The following is a 23,295-nucleotide window of genomic DNA, read 5'->3' as shown; positions in this document are numbered from 1 at the left end:
TTACACTATGCACAGCAAGCAGTTTAATTCACATAACTTTACATTTTTAGATAACTTCAAATCCAATATAGTTTATAAATAACGAGCAGTTAGTTAGTATTTGTCTTCCCTTAGTTTCCGGTTACTTTATCTGCTAACATTTTAGCATCAGATGCAATAGCCACCAACGAAAAGGGAAAATGCCCACCCCTTCTCTGACCTCAACTCGACTGTCATATGTTTGTGAATAAGTGACGAATCTGCTGACTGACGCGGAAAACATCTGCAGCTGCTACGTACGGGAACCAGTTAAATCGGAAACCAGTTGGGCCATAACAACGGCACTGTGCGGGACGACTTGAGATAGGACCGAAGTCCACCAAGGAGCCAGCGGCATGTCGACGTATGTTCTGGGTGTAGACGTGGGCACCACGTCGGTGAAAGCAGTTTTACTGGAAACTGTTTCCAGAGCGGTGATCGCGACTCAGGCTTTGCCCACTACGTCTGATATCACTGACAGTGGCGGGATGAAGGTGAGTGCGTTCACGTAGCAAACAACTTTACCCTGCTGCTCGCGAATACCAGCGCCGCTTTCCAGTATAATCTCGGAACTCGGATTTTAAATTGCAACTGGAACGCGTCTCCGAGGCGGGAGTTCGGAAAAACAATCACCCCCCCGACTGCCGGGGTCCGAGTGTCCGAGTGTCCGAATGGAACACCGCATAACTCCGCCAAGTGTGCGTGTAAGGTGGGTGTGTAACCAGGCTGCGGTTTTCTCGCCACGCAGGATAAAGAGCAGGACACAGGTCGGATCATTGATGCTCTGAATCGGTGCATCGGCCTCCTGCCCAGAGACAAACTGCAGCATGTGGGCAGCATCGGGCTGTGCGGACAGATGCACGGGGTTTTATTCTGGAAAGCAAAGAGCGGTGAGATCACTACCTGCCTGTATGTGTGTGGGAGACGCGCACACACACACACACACACACACACACACACACACACACACACACACACACACACACACACACACAGGGCCCTAGAATATAGATAAAATATGCAAAATCTTGCCTATTCCGGTAGGCAAAATCTCAATGTGATTGAGCCATTGTCTCTTCTCAATGTTAGCACTTTGAGATTGCTTTTAGCAAAGTGCTCTATAAATATAATTTATTATTATTATTATTATTATTATTATTATTATTATTATTATTGTCATAAAAGAGGGGCCTTGGATCAGAGTCATTCAGGACGAGCTTTGTCTGGTCTCCTGATATTGTGTGACCCCTAAATGTGCAGCTGCATTTGCCCAAGAGGCTCTTTAATCTAATGACCCCTGTAAGGGGTCCCACCTCACATTCTCGTTAGTTTGAAGGTTGTTTTTTTAAAAGTATGTGTTGTTTCATTATTCTAACTTTAGTTTTGTTTTCAGTCCATTATTGAATTCCATGCATCTCTCCATCCATCCATTTTCTATACCACTTATCCTTTAAGAGAGTCGTGTGCAGGTCACCGGCGTAACAGGGGCTGACATAGAGACAAACAAACATTCACTCCCGCATTCATACCTCATTGTTCATATTGTTAGGAGTAAAGTTTATAAATAGCTAACCTAATAGATCTCTTGAATATCGTGATTAACAAAAATATATTGTTTTGAGCAATTTATTTATATTTATTTTTAACTTATTCATGTCTTCACAGTGCCTCAACTCCCGTCTTTTCAGTTTGTATCATAGACAATATGTGAAGTGTTAGTCAGTGTTAATCATCACCTGTCAATCCGGTCAGGTTGCAGAGGGCGGGGACTGCAGGCAGACAACAACACCAACATCTTCCTCCATTTTTACATGGTGTTGCACAAGTCTCAACATGAACACACACAGTGAAGATGAAAGGCCATGTAAGAGTGGAGTAAATAAATATCATAACCTGTTCAAAGTGTAAGTCTTGAAGATTTCAGACCTGCTTGATTTGGCGACACCTGGTGGTAACTGCAGTTGGATATGACAGACAACAGAATTTTTACCAAAAATGACCCAAAATGGTCGTCGTTGTGTTTTTTTGTTGTGAAGTCCCTTAGGCTCACTGACAAATGCTACTTCGTAATAAAAGTCAACTTTTGTTTCGCCAATTAAATGTTTTTAATGTGAAGTTTGCGGCAGTAGGAAATGTTTGGTTTGCTTCAGCAGCAACTTAATGCACCATTTTCACCACCTTTTTAAAAATAGATTGATGAGGTTAATGTATATTGAGGCATATAATCAGGAGATTTTCCCATTTTAAACGACGACTGGTTGCACCCAACACTTGATTGGCATATAGGTTTGTAATCATAAAAAAATTGCAGGCTGCTGGGATTTTTTTGTAACTAAACAAAAACTCAAACCAGACCATTAAGTGAGATATTACTTATGTGTTGGCAAATTCTGAAGTTAACATCTGCCGTCTTTTTCGTCACGTCTGTCTGCGGCTGTAGGTTGTGATTGGTCCGACAGAGACTTCTTCACGGCCAGAGACACCAGTCAGCTGATCACCTGGCAGGATGGACGCTGCACCTGTGACTTCCTGTCTTCTCTTCCAGAACCACACTCGCATCTCAGTGTGGCCACAGGATTCGGCTGTGCAACAATCTTCTGGCACATGAAGCACAGGTCAGGAGGGTTACCTTAAAAAAAACAAAAAAACACCCAATGTAGAGCAAGTTGCACCACTTGCTCTCGTGATGTGAGCGTAGTCAAATCTAAAGATGTGCGGTCTCACTGCAGGCCCAAGTTCCTCGAGGACTTCACAGTCGCAGGCACCATCCAAGACTATGTAGTGTCTATGCTGTGCGGCCTGGACGTCTGCGTGATGACGCCTCAGAACGCAGCCAGCTGGGGATTCTTCAACACTTCCTCCAACCAGTGGAATGTAGATATGTACATAAGCGGTCAACATCTCTTTTTAAAAAAAATAAAAATAACACTCCAGTTCTCGGCCAAAGCTGACAATGTCAGAGTTGTTATGCGTAACCTACATAACAAGCCAGTCCGTGTGTGTGTGATTGTGTGTGTGTGCGTGCGTGTGCATGGTCTAGTCTGAAGGGTGGTGGCTTCCCTCTGACCCTCCTTCCTCAGTGTGTGCCATCTGGTGTCTCGGCGGGACAGACATGCTCAGACTGGCACGGTGTGCCTGCTGGTACGCCGGTAGGGGCCGCCCTGGGAGACTTTCAGTGCTCTGTCTACTCCTGCATGAGTGCACGCACAGACGCAGGTGAAACAGGAAGTCCAGGAATCTTTCTCTCTTGGGATCACACTTAATGCACTGAATGCATCAAACCCCTAATAGGTTATTTGGTCTAAATGAGAGAATCCATTTTGACTGCATCATAACATGTTGCATCCGTTAGATTTCTTCTACTAATACACTACTTTCTAAGTTCTTCAACTTACTGTAGTTGATGCCCTGAAGAAAAAGCTTTTAATCATGTATTAGATTTGTGATGGAAATTTTCTTAAAAACAACAACCAAAACAAACTGTTCTCATCATGTTTCAGCGTTAACAGAAAACAGATGTATTATGGATTAAGTGTAATCCCACCATTGTGTTATCGTTTGTTGCTGTTACTTTTACGCGCAATACTCTCATATACTGTGTCTCATAAATTCACAGTTCTGAACATAAGCACCTCGGCACAGCTGACCTTCGCCATGCCAGCTGACTTCAAGCCTCCAGATGCTCCTCAGCCCGCCTCGTCCGTCTCCTACTTCCCCTACTTTGACTCTGTGTACCTGGCGGTGGCGGCGTCGCTTAACGGAGGGAACGTACTGGCCTCTTTTGTGGAGATGCTCACTGCCTGGATGAAAGAGCTCAGTATGTGTTTCTACCAACCATTCCATATACACATGAAAGAGATGGTCATTGATATTTCACAAGATAAAACTGCGATGCGGCTTCTCTAGATTCAATATTGTCTCAAATTGTACAGCTGCAGGAACCACCTTTTTTTCAAGCTCAGGTTCTTCTTCCATGGACTCGCTCTACCAGACTCTTTAAATGATTAAGGCCCTCCCCACCTCCAGACCCCTGAGTCTTGTCAAACTATGAAAACTTGGCTTACAAAATGGCTTCACCTGCATGACCCCATTTCACACGGCTGCTTTATTTAGAAGCTAAACTTGGTGAAGTATTTAAGGGAAAACTGACACCTTCAGATCAACGCATTAAGCTTGTCCAGTTGAAAGTAAAGGCCAGTGAGAAGTGAGGAAAGAGTGGACTGTTAGTTTCTCCTGCACAGCCAATTTCAAAGTACGTCGCAATCCACGTAGAGTGAATCCAGACCACAATGAGCACAGTGAATAAAGAAGGATTATTTTTAATGTACTGATCCCAGACAGCAATTTAATTAATCACAATGAAGTGATGCCAAAATGACATTGATTATTATAGAACATTTCTATCAACTGTGGCTTATCCAGAAGTTAGACTGCTCCTTCTCTCCCCTCACAGATGTTGAGTCGAGTGATTCTTGCTTATATGAGAAGCTGGTCGGTTGCGCCCTGAACCAGGAAACCAGTGACCTGAGGGTGAGTCCCACCATCCTGGGAGAGAGACACAGCCCCCTCCGCCTTGGTCAGGTGACCAACATCTCCGCCTCCAACCTCTCTCTTGGTCACGTGACCAGGGCGCTGTGCCGTGGAATCCTGGGCAATATCACCTCCATGATGCCCGCTGAGCGTCTGCAGCAGGCGGGGGTCAGCAGGGTCGTGGGCAGCGGGAGCGCGCTCACTCGCAATGAGGTGCTAAGGCAGGAAGTGGAGAAGGCATTTCCTCAGCCCGTCGTATACAGACAGAATGCCGACTCTGCTGTGGGCGTGGCCATGGTCCTCTGTGACCGACTTTGAATGAGACTTTTGTAATCCGCAGGGGAACCCCGTCTGTTTACATGATTAATTGATGATTTTGCACACCGCTGAATACCGTATCAAATGTTATCAGTTTGTTTGAGAGAATGAAAGAAAGAATCTGGCTGAACTGAAATGCTGCATTTTATCTGTGAAGCTAAAAAGAAAAGCCATGTTTGCCAGGACAGGGATCGAAAACAATGTGTGGCTCAATATTTGCCGCGAGGTTGAATCTACAAAATGGCTGACGTACTGTCTCCACCTGGCCCCAGAGTGCAGCCACACATCTGATTTTCAAACATCTAGATTCATCAAATTCAATTTGGTGCGTTTAGTAATGTTGCCATCAATTATCACTGCTGTGTAGCTGCTTCCTTCTCTTCCCTCTCCTCTTAAAATGTCACTCCCAAAACCTGAGGATGCTTAAGAGGTTGAATCTATAGATTGCTGCAGACCGCCGTGTGTGCGAACCTTTGTATCGGATGGATTTTCTTGTTGCACATGTACACAGGTCTGTATCAGAAGGCAGGCTCAGCCTTGTCTGGCTCACTGTAGGCTACCTGACGTCAGTGATCCTCCATAACTGGCACCATGACGCCAGTTATCAACCAAGTCATTTATTGTATCTTTGACTTTCGGACACGCTTCTAAACACGTTCACATTAAAGAGGCAGAGATCATAATTACAGGCCAATCACTAGGGGTCGACCTCAAAACCATGAATAAAGTATTTACATATGAGATGTCATGTGTTTATATCATATCATAGACAGTTGATAGCACAACTACAATAGAGTAAGAAGCTATAGAAACTTATGGAATGATATCCAAATAAATACGTTACGGATAAGTGGGAACTGTTGTATAAGTATAGCAGCATCATCGTGTAGTGACATTTACATTTTTTTCCTGATGATGTACAAACTATTATGAATAAATAAAAGGTTAAAAAGTAAAGTTTCTGTGGGAAAAGTGGAGGGGAAAAGCACAGTCTGTGCAAAGAAGGACATGGAGATAAGAAACCATCCATACATAAGGGTGTATATGAACATAAATGTTGCATTTTTAGTTTACCAGACTAATTAACAATGTATGCATTTCTTCTTTGTAATAAAAAGCCAAAGACTATACTTTTTTATTTTCTATTATTATCTCAGTGACTCCAAAAATATTTCATATTCAGATGCCTCATGTTAATTTGAGCTGTAGTACATGCATAGGAGTCTAAAAAAAAAAAGTCAATACACAAACAATAATCCTGTGGAGAATGAAAAAAAACTTTGGACAATTATCTATACAACTATCTTTGTGGATGTTGAAAGCCTCATTTTATCACCAAAGTGGACATATTCCCTAATATCTCTGATAAGTTTATAAAAGAAAGCACAGTGTTTCTACTGATCCATAAAGATGTCTCTCTTGCTCTTTATCACCTGGTTGTAAACTCCCAGTTTTTATTATATTTGCCCATTGTCCCTTTAGCTTTTGGTTTAAGGAAAAAAAAAGGTTTTTTTTTTGTTATCAGGTTCTTAGATGAATGATTCCAGCACTGTCTTTGCTTTCTCTTGATTTATAAGTCTTAATTCATGCTTGCAGTTTGAATTTCCATTATTACTGCTTTTAGTTTATGTCATTTGTGTTTTCAAGGAGATGATGTTTTTTTCTGTTAGCCACTGTCATTTGTCATGTTTGGTTACATTCAGTATACTAAAAATCAAAAGTTGTCAGTGTAATGTTTACAAGAGAGACATTATGTTTAGTCTTGCTGTCAAAGTATTTAATTATGTAATTTAAAAAAAACTTTCTTAATTTCCAGATTTTGCATCAGTTGAGAGTTGGTGCATATTATGACAAACCATCTTTTCACATGAAATATTTCCAGCAGCAATGTTCTTGGTGGCTTTTCCTTAATGAATAATGAATTTAACACAACATTTCCTACAAGTAAGTTCAGTCCGGACTGTGGAAAACACACATGACATCAGTGCTATTCATGTTACCAGTCATTTCTTTTACTACTCAGAAGCTTTTTGTTGACATGACTACAGTTCTGTGCTGTTTATGACTGAAGTTATGTAATTATACTAAGAATAAAGCAGTATTAATAATACATTAATGTCTCAAATTCAAAATAGATGCTTAATGTCACTGAATCCTTATTCTAATGTTATTTGACTTCTCCAGGTTAGCTCGAGTTTCCAGGATTATATTTGTGTGCATACATTTAAATTTTGAATTATTTTCAAAAGGCCAAAGACGCACCAGACTGCACGTGAACACAGATAAATTTGTTTACTGTTTGTATGCAATCGTGTGCCAGCTCCAACAGTCTCAGTGTTTCAGTGCTTGGTCTAACTGACAAAAAGAAAAAGGGAAGTTATCCAAAGAAAGAAAACAGCACTGTATGCAGAGGCCCTGCAACCACACACTCAGTCACAGGACCACAGCAGCACTGAAAGCACACGCACGCACGCACGCACGCACACACACACACACATACGTTCAAGTGAAACTAATAAGAGGATGATGAGACGCAGAGGAAGCTGCCACATTAAAGACAAAACTAAGTTGGCTTTGCTTAAGACATATCATACACAAGTGACAGAAAAGAACAGCACGAGAGGCAGCATTTCAATAAGGGTAAGTTTCTCTTAAATATCTATATATTTTTTGAGGTTTCAGTGGAGCACTTTAACATATCAATGAAATTGTCATGTCTAAATGCCGAATTAAAAAAGTTAATGGACTCACCATGAAACACGTGTGTACTCGATCCCGTTCTCGGCAGGAGCCGAGATGGTAAAGACAGCATCCTTTTAAGCCCTCAGACGTCCAGCAAAGTGCTCTGATATTCTCTAGGGCGGGTCATTCAATCTCCCTCAGGCTTTCTCCTGCCGCTATCTCATCTCAGTTACTGTTCAGTGAGCATCTCAGGACAAGACACAATAGGATCCTCCCGTATACACCCAGATTTCTGAAGGACACTCTTCTTTCTATTTGCTGGTTTGGGGTTTTTGACTTGAAGATCAGATTTTGAATCCGGATGACAATCTGGAAGAGGAAGAATTATCCTTGGTGAGTCAGATGATGTGTTCTGGCTTTGTTTTCCACTTACAATTGATTCGATTGATTCAGGTCCTGAGGAATTACATCCGCATCTTCCGTAACCATTAGCGAAACCTCATGTCTGAATATACATATTACTTCACGTTCTCTGGATAAGTAAATGTGAATTTTATGAGAAAAAAAATAATGTTTATTTACATGTTACAGGATACCCTGCACAGCTTGGAATGTGGTTTCATGAGCTCTAATGAGGAAACAGAAAAGCAAAGCGGACAGATTTCAGAGGTCTCTCTTTTAATTTTGTAAAGAATAATATTTCATGTTTATTAATGATCAGTCTAGCTGGAGTATTTTGCAAAAAATTAAGGCTTTCAATACTGTAGGTCATGAATCAGCTAAAACAATAATATTAATAATAATACAGCAGGACATGAATGCATGGTGTTGAATAAGGTACTACTGAAAACACAGTTTGCTAACAATGAGGTTTATGTGTGTATTGATTTTTCATCTCCTCTTTGAAAATTGTGTTGTTGTTTTTTTCAATGAAAGCAAATGTTTGATTTGCCATTTAGATATGATGCAGCAAAGTAACTTATAAAATGGACTTCTCTGCTTTTCCATCCTTTGTTTCTTGCTGTGCTCTATTTGTCTTGTGATGATCATGCAGCATTTCCACCGTCATCAATTCCCCATTTTCTTTGAGAAAAAGGGGAACATGAAGCCACCACATATGTTTGTTCCGATTGTCCTTAACATGTCTTCTTTAACACCAAAAACATCTGTCGGTTCATTGTGTTCTCAAGGACTCAGCGATTGGGTTTCTACACACGCTACATAACTGTAAAATATTGGATTATTCTGCATTCTAAAGTGGCTGTGGACTCGTGTTGCGTGAACTGCTGTCATGGAAATCCTCTAAATAAACTCCTTTGTTAGTCACCGTGGCTGAGACATCACATGGTTGTCTGTGTCTTCAGAGGCCCATGAGATGTGGTAAATGTGTTTCAGACCCAGCTGGTACAAACACATTGTAACTAATGTGTAAACATGTTGTCATGCTTTTAAAAAAACAAAATTTTTTACATTCAGAATGTTTCTCAGGTTGTTTGATTTGAATAATCTAACATGCAGGAGGAGATTAGAGATTAGAGATTCAAAAACCCCTTTACATTTGTGCCACATCTCTACACAGACGACGGCAGAGAGGGGGTAAAGATGAAGAAGTCAGAGATGTTCGGCTTCTCCCTGGAGACAGACAATCGGACGGAGGAGGAGAAGAAGCAGCAGCAAAAAGCGGCAAGGGTGGCTCCCATGGACACCGATTACAACGAGGAAATGGAGGAAACCAAGCCGCAAATCAGATTCAATCTCAACTTTGACAAGTGAGCCACTCCATGCAATGATAATATGATCGCTGATTTTTTTTTCTATTTCAAAATCATTATATCACAGGTGCTGTTTATTATCAAGCCCCACGTGTCGATTCGTGTGAAGCTGCTTGACCTTTTGACTCGCATGGGTACATTTTTTATCCCTCACCCAGTTGTCCCATATTTTGTTTGTAGACGCATTCAAGGCAAAGAGCAGAGCGACAGGAAGAGAGAAAGCGAGACCTTTCCCATTGACAGGCTCTTTGAAGCAGTGGCCAGCCGGGACGTCAGGAAGCTGGAGGGCCTGCACCAGTACCTGCACCAGAACACGAAGAAGCTCTCTGACTCCCTATGTGAGTGTGACAGGACGCACAATGCAGCGGCTGCTCCAAACTGTGAGCTGTTGACCCGTGCGCGCGCGTGTTAACTCCCTGAGTGTTTGGTTGCACCTGCAGATCAGTCCTACGGTAAAACCGCCCTGATGAAAGCTCTCCTGCACCTCAGAGACAACGAGAACGAGACTGTGGAATTATTAATCGACATCTCGGAGAAGCTGGGCGACGTTCAAGAGTTTGTGAACGCAGCCTACACCAGCAGCTATTACAAAGGTGAACTGTTTTTTTGTGCGTGTGTGTGAATGTGAGGGCTTGAATTTAACACAATTCTTTCTCGTTTGACTCCAGTCTCTTTCACATGAAGCAGAAATGTTGAAAAATCCCTAAAATTGCTTTTTCAATCACTCAAACAAAGCAAGAAATCTAATTGCAGTGAGGGAATATAAAGAAACATGACTAATTGTCTGATTCATATTGACGTGTGACCCCGACAGGCCAGACAGCTCTCCATATAGCCATTGAGAGGAGGAGTGTTGCCTATGTGAAACTACTGGTCAGTAAAGGAGCAGATGTCCACGCCAAAGCCTGCGGGAAATTCTTCCAGCCACACGACGGCCCCTACTTTTACTTTGGTGAGTTCACGCTGCTACAGAGATGAGTGCCAATCTCTGGAAGAACATCTGCTGGTAGTATCACTAAGTGTGTGTGTGAGTCTTTGTTGCTGTCATTGCTGGGTTGTTCCTCCGCTGTACTTCAGTCACACAATGAGGGCCTTCAGTTATAAGAAACTGAAGTGTCTCTCAGTAAACATTTTTTCCAAAATTGTGTTTCCCGTTTCCCGTTATTGTTACATTCTTAGTTAATGCTAATGAAAGACATAAACGAAAGACAGTGCTGCACCACTGAATGACCATCGGAGCAGGTATCACAGGCTTTCAGAAATATTAAAGGACCACAGGGCAGGACATTTCTGACATAAGTGAATGATAATATTCATAATTATGTTTTTAGCAGTGTATAATAACCTGAAACTATACATCAATGTGTTTTTCATTGGCTTAAAAGGAGCCCTTTATATCTCCACAAAGCCCTTCATGTTGCACTGCAATGTTTCTGCAAAGCACAGAACACTGGCTTACCAGAAGATTCTCTATAATCACACAGTTTCATGTTTTTGATGTAAATATTGAGAAACTAACTTGAATTAGAGGCGGATATAATTTGTGGCGAGCAACGTATCCAAATATTGGTCCAGCGCACAGTAAAAATTGCCCCGAATAATTAAGTTAGTGTTGGAAACATCTGTTAACTCACCATAGACTGTATATAAAAATGGAAGTAGTCAAAGGGAAGCCAATGCAGAAATGCCTGAAACCTGTATTCTCTCCACTGGCTGCAAAAAGATGCAATTTTCAATAGAAATCTGTAAGAAAATGACTCTTCTCACCTGATTTATAACGCCAGTAAACATTTTGCACTCATGATGTTCATTTTGTCAATAATGGTCCCATTTAGAGAAAAAAATAGACGATAAAGATCAATATGCATCGGGGGAGCAGATACAGCGTGATTGACAGCTGGTACCATCCAATAAATGCACGTTCTAGGTGTAGGTTCACGATACAAATATGGTTACTTCTGGTTAAAAAAACCAAGATGGCGCTCACCAGAATGCTAAACTCGAGGCTTCAGAACGGCAGTTGGGTGACGTCACGGTGGGATGCAAATTGGTATCAAGCCAAGTAGCGTCCTGAAAAATGTAAGATCATGCTGATGTGGTCTATAAGTATTAACAGTGTCACAAGCCTGCAATAGAATTCTGCCACCAATATGCCACACGTCCCCTTTCTTATCAGCTGTAGTGCAGTGATGCCTAAAAGTGACCTGTCAAACATCCTAATATCATACTATCATGCGATTGAATCTGGAGCTGTGAATGAAGAGCAGCCACTGAGTTGCTCTCTGTGGGTTCCTCAGGCGAGCTGCCCCTGTCTCTGGCAGCCTGCACCAACCAGGCTGACGTGGTTGACTTCCTGATGGCGAACGAGCACCAGCGGGCAGACGCAAAGCTGACGGACTCCCAGGGCAACACGGTGCTTCACGCCCTGGTGGTGGTGGCCGACAACTCGGAGGAGAACACAGACATGATCACCAGCATGTACGACCGCATCCTCAAGACGAGCGCCCGACTGCATCCGACACTGAATCTGGAGGACATCGAGAACCTCAAGGGGCTCACGCCGCTCAAAATGGCCGCCAGGACTGGCAAGATAGGGGTCAGCACGGACACAGCAAGCAATTGGGTTGTCTGTTGATTTCAATTTCCGGTTCGAGGGCATGTATGATTCTGAAAATTGAAAAGATGTGTCAAACTTCTGAAGTTGGCCTTCCTTTCGTTTTGTCTGCAGCTTTTCTCACACATCCTGAAGCGGGAATTCCAAGACAGCGACACCAAACATTTATCTCGTAAATTCACCGAGTGGGTTTACGGGCCCGTCCACAGCTCCCTGTACGACCTGTCCTCGGTGGATTCCTACAGGGACGGCTCAGTTTTGGAGATACTGATCTACAGCTGTGACATTCCCGTGAGTCCTCTCCTGGTCTCTCCTAGTCAGAGCAGTGGGCCGTTGTCGCCATGTACTTAAACACCTGTCTCCTCCTGTTTCCTTATAGAACCGTCATGAGATGCTCGAGACGGAGCCTCTGAGCCAACTGCTGGACGAGAAGTGGAAGAAGTTTGCGGGTCAAATGTTTTTTCTCAACTTTCTGTTTTACATCCTGTACCTGATCATCTTCACTGCGGTGGCCTACAATAAGAGGGGCGGAAAGGTGAGCTGGCTGCTCTGATTGTTCTGTGTACCTGTCCCAAACAGCCCTGTGGTGATGTTTGTTCTCTCTCTCGCCCCATAGCCACCATTTCCCCTTGAACGCACCACAATGGGTTACCTGTATGTTTCAGGCCAGCTACTGACACTGCTGGCAAACATCTATTTCTTCTTCAGAGGGGTATGTGGTTGCTCTTGTGTTTTCTTCAAATTCAATTTCAATTAAAATCAATCCAACAGCTCTCATCCCTTCCTTGTGGAGATTATATTCCACTCATATGACTTTGAAACTTTTTTCTCTTCTTTTTTTTACATCACTAGATGATTGACATGTGTAGGAAGTGCCCAAACCTGAAGACATTGCTGATTGATGGATATTATGAGATTCTTTTGTAAGTTTAAACCTTTTCTTTTTCTTCCAGACTTGGTTAAAATGAAAGAGGCCTCATGGAATATTTCTCTAAGCAAACAATTTATGTTCACATAAAGTGTTTTAACCCAAAATGTGTTTGTGTGCATCCCTGAGGTGTTCCATATGCAAAGCTATTTTTAAAATCATTTTAAATCCCTCATTGTGCATTTGCCAGCTCTGATTCGATGTCTCTGTTGGCAGCCGTCTTTGTGCGTGTCCGCAAAATCCTACGAAAACTATTCTAACATCAATGAGCACAAGTGTGTGTAGATGAAAAAATAACTCAACACCAGGAGGACGTGTTTTGGTCTTTTTCCTCTGGGTGTGGTCAGAAATATGCTCCATTGCATCTGGATCACACACAGCAGTGATATCATGGTGTTCTTACACGCCATGGAGCACACAACTACGTCACTTATATTATGTTTGGTAAAGATTTGGTGGAGTACGGTGGCGTCCTGAGCAGGGAATGAAGTCACACGCCTGCTTTTAGTGTAATGCAAGCCTCTCTGGTCTGTGTCAGTCTGTGTGTTCATGTTAGTAAATGTATGTATATGCAGTATAACCTTAAGTTGCTCTTTGAAAATATTCAGTTGGGGGCTCAGGCACACCTGTCTCCACGTGTTCACTGGGAAGTGAGTTGATAACCTATAGGTAGTGTGTGTGATCCATGTTTTCAGGGCTTAACTAATCAGAAAATCGAGCTAGAGGAAATTGAACATCAAAACACAGGTATAAATGTAGTGTCTCTGAAACTGATCCACCTCTTGGACATGTTCATGTTTTACTTTTAAACATTAAATTAGTAGCAGTCAGCTGTTGCCTCATCATTAAGCGCATCGAGACACAATCGACTCAATCGAGAACTCTTAACTCGAAATATACACTGTGTTATTCATCAGCGACTTGTGGACATAGTATGTGAACCCCTATAACATTAATAACAGAATATTTGTCACTTGAAAGAAATAATCAACCCTTTCCTGGACCTGCTTTGAGTGTCCATATTGCCACAATACTGATTCCTTTCTGTGGCCTATACTGTGGCCTTTCAGATCCCTGTGTATTTACACCACAGTCCATCCCTACAATCACTAACAGATAAACCACTTGACTACAGGTGATCCATGTGTGTGACTTCTCTGACCAGTCAGAGGCCTGCGTCACAGCAGACATTAGCCGCGTCCCAATGCAGGGGCCTCCATCCTTCGGAGGACTCCGTCTACCTGGTGGCCTTCGTAGACTGGTAACCTGCGAAGGCCGAACCGAAATGAAATGCTCCGGTCTACCGAGGATTTTCTTTGCGTCACCAGCTAGCCCCACTTTTACCATTGCATTTGAGCTATTGCACTTGCACTGCAGCCCAACCACCCACATATAGCCCAACCACCCACATATACTGTGAGTAGCTCATTAGCTTCGTGAGTGGCACGAAGCCTGGGATAGGTTGGCCCGACGAGGACCCACCCCGTTGGGGGCCTTCGTCGCTCGGGGATGGAAGGACGCATTTGTCAGCCACATTTGAAGGAGCCTTCGCTATGGGACAGCCTAATCGTTTAACTTGTCATGACAGGTCATAATAGGTGTTACTGATAACGTTCACAATAGTCCAGTTCTATTTAAATGTCCAGTAAGTCACGATGAATAATACAAGAGCCCTGAAACGGAAGCAGCTAAATGGAATGGAGCCATTTTTAAATGTATTATTTACACCTTGTCAAAATATCTGCGGTCAACGAAAGGCCTAATGGCGGCAGCAGTGATGAGTAAAGACTGTGTCTTGTTCTCGGGGGTGAATACTTCTGTAAACATATATTTTGTATTTTAAATTAGTTTGGCTTAATCCGTCTAAATCACATTTTAGAGAGCTGTGTTCACTTTTGAAGTTCTTGTATTTTGCTGATCAGGGCTGAATACTTTTTTTTATAGTCACCGTATAATCTTAAATTCTGCTAATAAAAGAAAAAACTCACCGTAAAACACATTAATCACCGCATAACTCCTATGATTTATTAAACGACACACAGGCCGATGACATGTAAACAGCGTCAGATGATCTTTTAAAACGCCTTTTAGTTTTGTCTTTATTTTTTACATTGTTTCTCCTCCGTAGTTTTATGGCACAGATTTGCATTGTAATAATGTTTACTCGTAAAGTTGTCATCACAGTGGCCTCTCTGCTGTTTGCAGTTTAGTGCAGGGCGCCCTCTTCCTGGTCTCAGCTGGGCTGTATCTGTTCGGGCAGGAGGAGTACCTGGGCGTCATGGTGCTGTGTCTCGCCCTGAGTTGGGTGAACCTGCTCTACTTCTCCAGGGGCGACAGGAACATGGGCATCTACAGTGTCATGATACAGAAGGTACAGTCACACACGGGTTCGCGCTGCATCACAAGTGAGCACTACAGCGAACGCTCACATCCCTGAAGCCTTTTTTTGTGTGTCTCTCCTCTGTTTTTGTAGATGATCCTCAGCGATATCCTGCGGTTTCTTTTTGTCTACATTGTCTTCCTCTTTGGATTTTCCGCAGGTATTTGAGTTTGTCCTACGTAGATGAAAATAGTCATTCAAAAAGACATTCAATAATCTCTTGAAATGCTGTCTGACTTGCAAATAGACCACTTAAGTATACAATCAATAATATTATTAAGGTTTTACTTACCTTACATTGACTTGAAAAGTAGCAGTGTCCTACGTTCTTCGGCATTTTGAGATGTAAAATAAATGATACCATTGATGGATGCTGTGTAAATAATCTTCCTGTTTCCTGTCACAGCGGTGGTCACCCTGCTCATAGAGCCTCCTGTGAGAAACGACACTCAGAATGCCCAGAAGACGCGTCTCTTTGGTTCCGTCAACACTGGTGAGGAGTGCATCAAGCCCACCTTCACAAGTATCTCCTTCACGACGCTGCAGCTCTTCAAGTTCACCATTGGCATGGGCGACATGGAGTTCTCCCAGGGCTACCACAAGTACAAGGAGGTCTTCTACGTGCTCCTCCTCAGCTACATCATACTCACCTACATCCTGCTGCTCAACATGCTCATCGCCCTCATGAACCGCACCGTGGAGCGGATCACCATGAAGAGCAGCAGCATCTGGAGGCTGCAGGTGAGGCAATCCAGAGGGTTTCCCCGCCGGTCACGTGAGCGATCACTCCGGGGCAGCCGTGGTTTGACGAGGGTGCTGTGACTTGTTTCAGAGGGCAGTCACTATCCTGGACATGGAGAAAAGGCTGCCTAGCTGCCTGAGGAGGAGGTTCCGTTGTGGGGTGGAGAAAAAGCTGGCCACCGCTCTTGGAGAGGACCGTCGCTGGTGTTTCAGGTTGGCTTCTTTCAGCATAGACAATCACACAGTGATCAGTGTTTTGACATGTTGGATAATGTTTCACACATTCAGCAGGTGAATTTTCATGATAAAGGCCCCATTACAGATAGAAAGTCAAATGCTGTGTGAAAATTACTATAGCTAGTTCATTTGCTAATAGTTTTGGTTAAATGCACATATTAATAAAGCTCATATAAAAGCTTAAAAAATAAATAAAGCACATATAAAGGTATAATATTACAGCACATTTAAACCTGTTGACCTTTGGGGTCATGACGTCTCAACTGACGTGATCCCACTGTTTTCATCTAGCGCCATCATCAGGTCAAAATCTTTCGATGTCCAATACTTTGGTGTAGGACTCAACTACCTGATACCTAATGGAATTCCCATCAGCCCCGGCCGCACCTGCTCTGGGTCGGTGCTAGTCAGTAGCAAACATGATCGGCTAACTTTGCGACATTTAAAATTATACCTGCATTAATCAGCAAGTTAGTGTTGTCATTATGAGCATGTGGGCATGAGGATATAAGCATTTAGCTCAACGCACCAGAGTGCCTGAGACCTGTACAGTCTTTCAGAGCTGCTATCATGTTAATTAATGTCGACATCTCTCATCTCTTTCATTCATCTTCATTATTTGAGTTCATATTAGAGCTGCAACAGTAAATTCAGTAATAGATTAGTAATCGACTACTAAATGAATCGCCAACTATTTTGATAATCGATTAATCGGTTTAAGTCAAAATTCTCTGATTTCAGCTTCTTAAATGTGAATATTTTCTGCTTTCTTTGCTCCTCTATGACGGTAAACTAAATATATTCGGTGTGTGGACAAAATAAAACATCATCTTGAGGGTTTGGGAAACACGTTCGACATTTGTCACCATTTTATGGACCAAATAATAAAATAAATAAATAAATTATTATCAACATATTAATCGATAATGAAAATAATTGTTATTATTTCAAAGTCGCAGGCCTAGTTGATATAAAGCTCTAATGGTGCATATTCCTAAACACATTTTCAATCAGGATACTTCAGACTACCTGATGCACAGTAAACCAAGGGAAGAGTAGTTTTCCAGCATGTCATCACTTGTTGGCTTTTAGGTCTGTGGGCCGATCGTAGTGAAGCCACCATATGTAAATCTACTGTAATACTACTGCACCAGTTTGTTACTAAGAGCAACAGGCCACAGAGGATGTGGAGATGTAATGGCACTAGTCAGTAGTCATTTACTCCGCAGTAGATAGACACTTAATCTAATTGTGTCCCTAAATGTGAGTCTTGGTGTGTCCGTGTCAGGTTTCGTGGTGACAGGTTTGTGGTTGGAGTAGTCAAATGATCTAAAATTTTGGCTGCTATATTCCCTTTTTGGATTGGAGTATCTATGTTACATAGTTTCATCTCTTTTCAGATTTTTTAATCATTGATGAATTTAAAAAAAACAAAAAACCTTGCACCAGATTGTTAGGCAATACAGGACGATCCCCTGAGCAACAACAAGAAAAAAAGGAAACTTCATCGAGTAATAATATTAAAAAATATTATTACTTGGAGATTTAACTAATGGTGCGGCTGTGTGAGCATGATGGTTTTAAGCGCAGCACACTGTTCCCCACTAATTTGCCGTCTCTGACAGCAGATTGACGCGTCACACGGCAGACAGTAATTGGAGCATGTGTCTCTCCTTGTCGTCTCAGAGTGGAGGAAGTCAACTGGAACAAATGGAACATCAACCTGGGCAAAATCAATGAGGATCCCGGTTCCTGTGATTGTTTACAACAGCCTGCGTCAGACTCCCCGCTGCACAGACCAAACAGAGGTGCTGGAGCATCCATGCAGATGCAGTGTTTCCTACATTAGAAATATTTAAAAAAAAAGATTTTCATTTCAAATGTGGCAGGAAAGAAACCTGCCCCTTGTGACATTTCCTCCCTTCTTCCACAGGGAGGAGCTGGAGAGGCTTCTTCACGGATGGCAGTAGGCGAAGGCAGACAAACCAGTCCACAGAGATGAACACACCAGTCTGAAAGGAGACAGCTCAGAGCTGCTCAGCCTGACTGACCTGAGCAATGAGGCATTCAAACCCACAGACAGTTCTCCGTTTCACTGCTACCTTTCTGACTGACTGATACTCCAGTGTCAGCTCGATTTTAAATTTCATATTTGAGGCAACGTTTCAGACACGAGCAGTAATGACAAAGATATTGCAGATATTTATCTGGCTGACGGTTTAAAAAAGTAGAATTTCATCCATGCTGAATATTGCAAGGAGTGTTTTTTTTAATACAATGGAAAATGTGCATTTGAAATACATTTACAATTTAATCCAAAGGCATCTGCACGTGCGGTTTCTGCCCCCACAGAGACAGGATGCACTTCCTCTCTGCAAAAAGGCCATAACCCGCTGGCACTAAAGGCAATGCTCAAAATCCTTCATGGAGCTGTACTGATCACGAAGGTGCTGATCCTGCCCTCCCACCGTGTGCCCTTTATACAGATCCCATTTTCATCACAGCCAGACAAGCTAAATCTACTGCAGCCACATCGTCCTGCAGATTTCACAGCTTGCTTTGTCTGCTTTTCTTCCGGTTTCCATTTGGCAGAGGCAGGTTTCGGATAAATGGCACGAAAGCAATAGCGATTGGCGCAACTATGAGAACCTTCAGCTCCAGCTGTCGCCATTACTAATGATATGTGGTTTGGATGGGCCTTTTGAACCGTCCACCCTCTTGTTATGGCTGTTTATGTAAGATAAATATGTGTGAATATTGATCTGCCTGAACAGTCAAGACTGAAATACAATAATTAAAAGTTACTGAGCTCATGAAGAAAGAAGGGAGCAGAAGAAAACAGTAGTCAAGTCATTTGTGTGTGTGTGAAATAATGTTGCAGATATTCCAAACTACAGTCAAGACTCTTATCAAAGCATAAATTAGAACTTTATTTTATTATTACAATATTACAAAAAGAGTAGCACAACTCTCACGCTCTTGCCTCTCATCTGTCGTACAGAATGACACGGAAGAGAGGCTGACGGACCTTCTTCCATTTCACAGCAATAGTACAAGAAACAAAGGAGAAAATGAAATTTAAATAACAAGCAAATCAAGTATTATAAATAGTAACAACCGCAAACTGAAGCTTTGAAACTTGGAGAAAAAAAAAAAAAATTACCGCTCCGTAACTACACATTGCTAAAATATATAATTACAAAATATTCCTCCTTTTCTTGCTTTCCATAATGAAGAGTTTCAAATGAATTGCCTGTCTATTCAACAAAACTTCAATAAAATAAAAAAAAGATCAGGGAAAAGAAATGCTATTTGTGTGTATCCTTACCATCTTCCTTCTCCTTGTTGTTTGGGGTTTTCATTCAAAACCATGCTCATTTGCAAAGGAAAGTCCAAGGACCAAACACTTAAGGCTTTTTAAGGGCTGTTAGGGAGTTAAGTGAACAAAACATGGGCATCACTGTGTTAATACACACACTCGCTCTCCCTCTCTCACATACACACCCTGAACTCTACCCACATCAGCAGGCAACATTCACACACAATCATTACAGTTTTAAGTTACAGTAGTCTAGTAGGTAAGCCAGTGTACAATAAAATAAACAATGCATTTGCTGTTTCACTTTAAATTTGAAAGTCAGTTTTGTTTACCTCCAAGTGATCTTGCAAGTGATCAATTTGGTCTTTCCAGGCAGACTTCACATCAAAATCAGTAGCAACGACACAAACTTAATCCACTTCAGTTCCGCTGTTCGGGATCAAAACTCTGGTTGGACTCGTGGTTGGATTTGCTTCCTATACTCCAGAGTTTTGTCCTCAAAACTAACCAATCCCTGTTCAACAGCTGCAAAACAAATAATCTCAATATTCAAGTAATACATTTGTCACGGTAACAAAAATGATCTGAAAAGGAAACAAAACATAAATGGCACATCCTCGTAACAGTGTGTCTTTGTGAACCTGACTTTGGCCTTCACAACTGTGTTGCCAAACGTTTCTGGCATTGACAAAAGTCGTCTTCTTTTTTTCTTTAAACACCTGAATTCATTGCAGCATTTTAAGCAGAACAGAGCATCTTCTTTTTTTAACATATTTGCTCCCTGCTGGATCTTTACAATGCACATGCAACTTGATTACATGTTATCTTAACTGACAGAGTAGAATCAATGTTGAATAGTCCCGCTATACAAATAAATAATTAGATTTAAAAAAGAATATAACCTCCACTACTACTGTCTCCAGTAACGGAAAGCTTTGCATTGAAACAAGATCCCTAGTCTCACTTAAGTCTTCTAATGATTGTGTTCAATCTTGAAGCTACTACGAGATTTGAGGATCGACACCAAAATGAAAATTTGTCCAATAATACAAAGAGACCTTGTCAAAACATCCAGTGGATTTCTTTTTTTTTTAAATGAGGGATCTATTTGTTTTTCTCCTTTCTTACATGCTTAAGAAAATTTTATCGACAGGTCTGAAGTTGAAATAACACAGGATCTGTAAAGATCCAGGCACACAGATAGGCAAGTATGATAGAGGAATAAGGGAATGACACACACTCACTCTCTCTCTCTCAAACACACATGAAAAAGTTCCCTAAAGTGCCAGGTAAACGCACTCATTAACAAGAAAATAAAAGTAGCAATTGATCACTTGCAAGATTTATTCAAAAAAGAAAAAGAACAAAAAAATACTGTTCTTCATTAAATATATTAATTTACCCTCTTTAACATTAGCGATCATTTGTTTAAGTTATCAATTAAATTTTATTCATGTCTTTCTTAAGACTAAACAAAGGGGTTTTGATAACTGTTGTGTAGACAAGGCCATAGCTTATCTGTACCCTGGGTGCTGGAGGAGAACGGTTCTGCCATCGCCGACCTCTGGACCTACCCTGCTCAGAGTAGGCCTGTGCATCTTGCCCATCAACCCTAGATTCTGATCACGGAAGTAGGGCGTCTGGAAGTCCCCACCCAAGTAATCTGCCGTTTGCATCAGAGTAGTTTGGGCGGAGGAGGAGGAGGAGCTCACTCCTAGCCTGTAATGGGGAGCCCCAGGGGGCCCACAGTCTAATGTGGTGCATCCCCCTGGGCCTGCACCATGGAATGGCATGGCTACGTCCTGAGACCCGGAGCTGTCACTGTTGGGTGTGGGTAGAATGCTGCTGTTCCAAATGTGGGACTGGAAGTAATGACCATTAGTGTAGTGAGCCATAGGATGCATGCCGTTGTTGTTGACGGGGGGAGAGGGGGTGGGCCTCTCTACAGGAGGTTTCAGTGTGTAAGGCTGACCAACACACACCTCTGCAGGGTAGCCCATGCCGTTAAAATGGAAGGTGGGGTCCCTGGAAGGCTGCTTGCAGAGGTGGGTCCCACCATTTTGAATGTGGGGTACATGAGCCAACTGGTGCTGATTCCAAGAGCACATCTTCTGCTGCTGTGAGTTATGTTGTATCTGTTGTTGCTGCTGAGCCTGTAGATGCAGATGATGCTGCAGTTGGTGCTGCTGCTTGAGATCAGTGTGGCTGGAAGGCAAGTGGTTCATAACAGCCATGCTGAGTGCTGGATGAGCTCCCATTGGGGCCGTGGCTTTCTCTTGAGGGCCAATAATGCAGTTGTGTGGGGGGAAGCCAGGAGTGGCAGGGTTGCTGTGCATGGAGACCCTGGAGCAGGCGCTGATAAGCAGATTGCGACTAATGGGGCTAGGGTTGGCGATCTGGCCCTCGCACATGGAGCTTGCTCCTGCACCATGGGCTCGAACTTGGCAGAACTGGTTGATCTGATGCACAATGCTGCTCAGGTCGGCCTGGTGGCCCGGGTGCAGCCCGGCAGCCATTGAGAGTGGAATGGTTGAGGTAGAAACTGTAACATTGGGTGGTGCGTCGCCCTCTGGCAGCTTTCTGGCCCCCTGCAGACCAGGAGGCGGCTGCTGCTGCTGAAGGTGCTGCTGCTGAAGCATGACAGAAGGGGGCCCCTGTGGATGGCAAAGGGCTGGGTGCTGAGACAGAGTCTGAAGTCTGGGGTGGCCCTGAGGGTGATGGGCCATGTGGGGAGGGTGTCTGAGGCTCTGGGTGTGAACCTGGTGCTGAGGGAGGGGCATCTGCAGAGCCTGAGTTGGGTCCTGTGGTTGGAGGGGTAAGCTTTGTGAAAGGGGAAGGTTTGGCAGAGGTGGGTGGTGATTTAAAGTGCTGGTCGAAGCCACTTGGTATGGTCCACTGGGATGGTTCATTACGACTTCAGGGTGCAAGCGAGCCCTGCTGCCGTCAAAATCTTTCAGGATGCCTTTGACTGTGGGAACCTTGACGACGGCGAGGAGGCCTGTCTTGGCACTGGCCTGAGACGAAGGGTAAGGGCTGTAGCGCTGGCCTGACGTATCCAGCCCGTTGACTGTGCGGCGCACGTGGTTTCGCTGGGGGACCTTAACGCTGTTGGGGAAGATCTTGATGCTTAAGGGGTGGTTGGCAACCTTCTTAGCATATGCATCCAATTCTGCAGGGGTTGGAAATGGAGTGGATCTCATCCTTTGTGTGGTGTCCCCTGCGGTGGACAGGACAGGTCAGAGAGAAAGAAGAGCCAGAAATGGAGGGATGAAGACAATGGAGAGAGAGAGGCCCAATGAAAAAGAGAAAACAATCAAGGCAGAAGTGTATTTGCCACAAAAGAGCACATCAGTTGTAATCTGATCGGCTGAGAAGAACCTGATTTGGACAGCGCTCTCATATTCCATACCTCACTGCTCCCATCTCATGAGGCCAAAGAGCCACAGAGAGAGATTTCCCATCTCATTCCCAGCTGAACTGCCAGGACCAACACATCTCCAGTTGAAAAAAAAAAATCCAATTTTGTGGTAGTGGCTGTGACTTTGAGGTCAGGAGCTCTTAGTGGCCATAATTGACGTAGCATCCGGGCAAACAATAACTACTTGCCTTTCTGTGTGTGTGTTTCTGAGGAGGGGGGGTTCTGTGCTGCTTGCCACTGACTCACAAAATAAACAAAGAGTAAGTGAGGCAGCGATGGTCCCCTGTGGCTGCATTGGGGAGAAGAAAAGAAAGAGATAGACGCAGAGAGCAGAGCTC

At 43.1% G+C, this 23,295-nt stretch overlaps 3 protein-coding genes and 1 long non-coding RNA gene across 11 annotated transcripts in view; 2 read left to right on the top strand and 2 right to left on the bottom strand.

Moving 5' to 3' along the window:
• Positions 1 to 107: 107 nt before the first annotated feature.
• On the top strand, positions 108 to 6,976 carry shpk (sedoheptulokinase). 2 transcript variants are annotated; one of them, XM_035626418.2, is made up of 8 exons: positions 370 to 512; positions 767 to 908; positions 1,771 to 1,882; positions 2,459 to 2,633; positions 2,748 to 2,900; positions 3,059 to 3,234; positions 3,635 to 3,835; positions 4,472 to 6,976. In XM_035626418.2, the coding sequence occupies exons 2-8, from the start codon at positions 846 to 848 to the stop codon at positions 4,864 to 4,866; spliced, it is 1,275 nt and encodes a 424-aa protein (XP_035482311.1). In that variant the 5' UTR covers positions 370 to 512; positions 767 to 845; the 3' UTR covers positions 4,867 to 6,976. The 2 variants fall into 2 exon arrangements, with proteins under 2 accessions (XP_035482310.1, XP_035482311.1); XM_035626417.2 differs by lacking the exon at positions 1,771 to 1,882 and having other exon boundaries at positions 108 to 512.
• On the bottom strand, positions 2,100 to 7,755 carry LOC118301181. The gene is made up of 2 exons (XR_004790240.2): positions 7,618 to 7,755; positions 2,100 to 2,647 (listed from the first exon to the last, which is right to left on the bottom strand). It is a non-coding gene; the product is annotated as an uncharacterized LOC118301181 (long non-coding RNA).
• On the top strand, positions 7,320 to 19,526 carry trpv1 (transient receptor potential cation channel, subfamily V, member 1). Of its 5 annotated transcripts, XM_047330466.1 has the most exons (18): positions 7,320 to 7,506; positions 7,892 to 7,941; positions 8,140 to 8,217; positions 9,128 to 9,317; positions 9,501 to 9,658; positions 9,761 to 9,913; positions 10,135 to 10,272; positions 11,618 to 11,916; positions 12,049 to 12,225; positions 12,314 to 12,469; positions 12,551 to 12,646; positions 12,787 to 12,857; positions 15,068 to 15,233; positions 15,336 to 15,402; positions 15,649 to 15,983; positions 16,075 to 16,196; positions 17,907 to 18,028; positions 18,154 to 19,526. In XM_047330466.1, the coding sequence occupies exons 4-18, from the start codon at positions 9,151 to 9,153 to the stop codon at positions 18,234 to 18,236; spliced, it is 2,310 nt and encodes a 769-aa protein (XP_047186422.1). In that variant the 5' UTR covers positions 7,320 to 7,506; positions 7,892 to 7,941; positions 8,140 to 8,217; positions 9,128 to 9,150; the 3' UTR covers positions 18,237 to 19,526. The 5 variants fall into 5 exon arrangements, with proteins under 5 accessions (XP_047186422.1, XP_035482298.2, XP_047186423.1 ...); XM_035626405.2 differs by lacking the exon at positions 7,892 to 7,941; XM_047330467.1 differs by lacking the exon at positions 8,140 to 8,217.
• The window catches only part of fam222ba (family with sequence similarity 222 member Ba), a 33,953-nt gene continuing 29,782 nt past the window's right edge, over positions 19,125 to 23,295 (bottom strand). For all 3 annotated transcript variants that reach the window (XM_035626413.2, XM_035626412.2, XM_035626414.2), the window contains exon 3: positions 19,125 to 22,756. In XM_035626413.2, the coding sequence (XP_035482306.1) occupies positions 21,054 to 22,756 (1,703 nt within the window). In that variant the 3' untranslated portion in view covers positions 19,125 to 21,053. The remainder of the gene's footprint in view (positions 22,757 to 23,295) is intronic.

The sequence above is a fragment of the Scophthalmus maximus genome, chromosome 2 (genome assembly GCF_022379125.1).
Source record: "Scophthalmus maximus strain ysfricsl-2021 chromosome 2, ASM2237912v1, whole genome shotgun sequence".
Lineage (NCBI taxonomy): Eukaryota > Metazoa > Chordata > Actinopteri > Pleuronectiformes > Scophthalmidae > Scophthalmus > Scophthalmus maximus.
Note: the sequence above shows the minus strand (reverse complement) of the source record. Positions and strands in the feature narration are given on the sequence as shown.

Coding starts and splice junctions, on each gene's coding strand:
- trpv1 (XM_035626405.2), top strand. CDS start 9,151: ATGAAGAAGTCAGAGATGTTCGGCTTCTCCCTGGAGACAGACAATCGG. Junction 9,318..9,500: donor TTCAATCTCAACTTTGACAA/GTGAGCCACTCC, acceptor TTTTGTTTGTAG/ACGCATTCAAGGCAAAGAGC. Junction 12,858..15,067: donor GGATATTATGAGATTCTTTT/GTAAGTTTAAAC, acceptor TGCTGTTTGCAG/TTTAGTGCAGGGCGCCCTCT.
- shpk (XM_035626417.2), top strand. CDS start 375: ATGTCGACGTATGTTCTGGGTGTAGACGTGGGCACCACGTCGGTGAAA. Junction 909..2,458: donor ATTCTGGAAAGCAAAGAGCG/GTGAGATCACTA, acceptor CTGCGGCTGTAG/GTTGTGATTGGTCCGACAGA. Junction 2,901..3,058: donor AACCAGTGGAATGTAGATAT/GTACATAAGCGG, acceptor TGCATGGTCTAG/TCTGAAGGGTGGTGGCTTCC.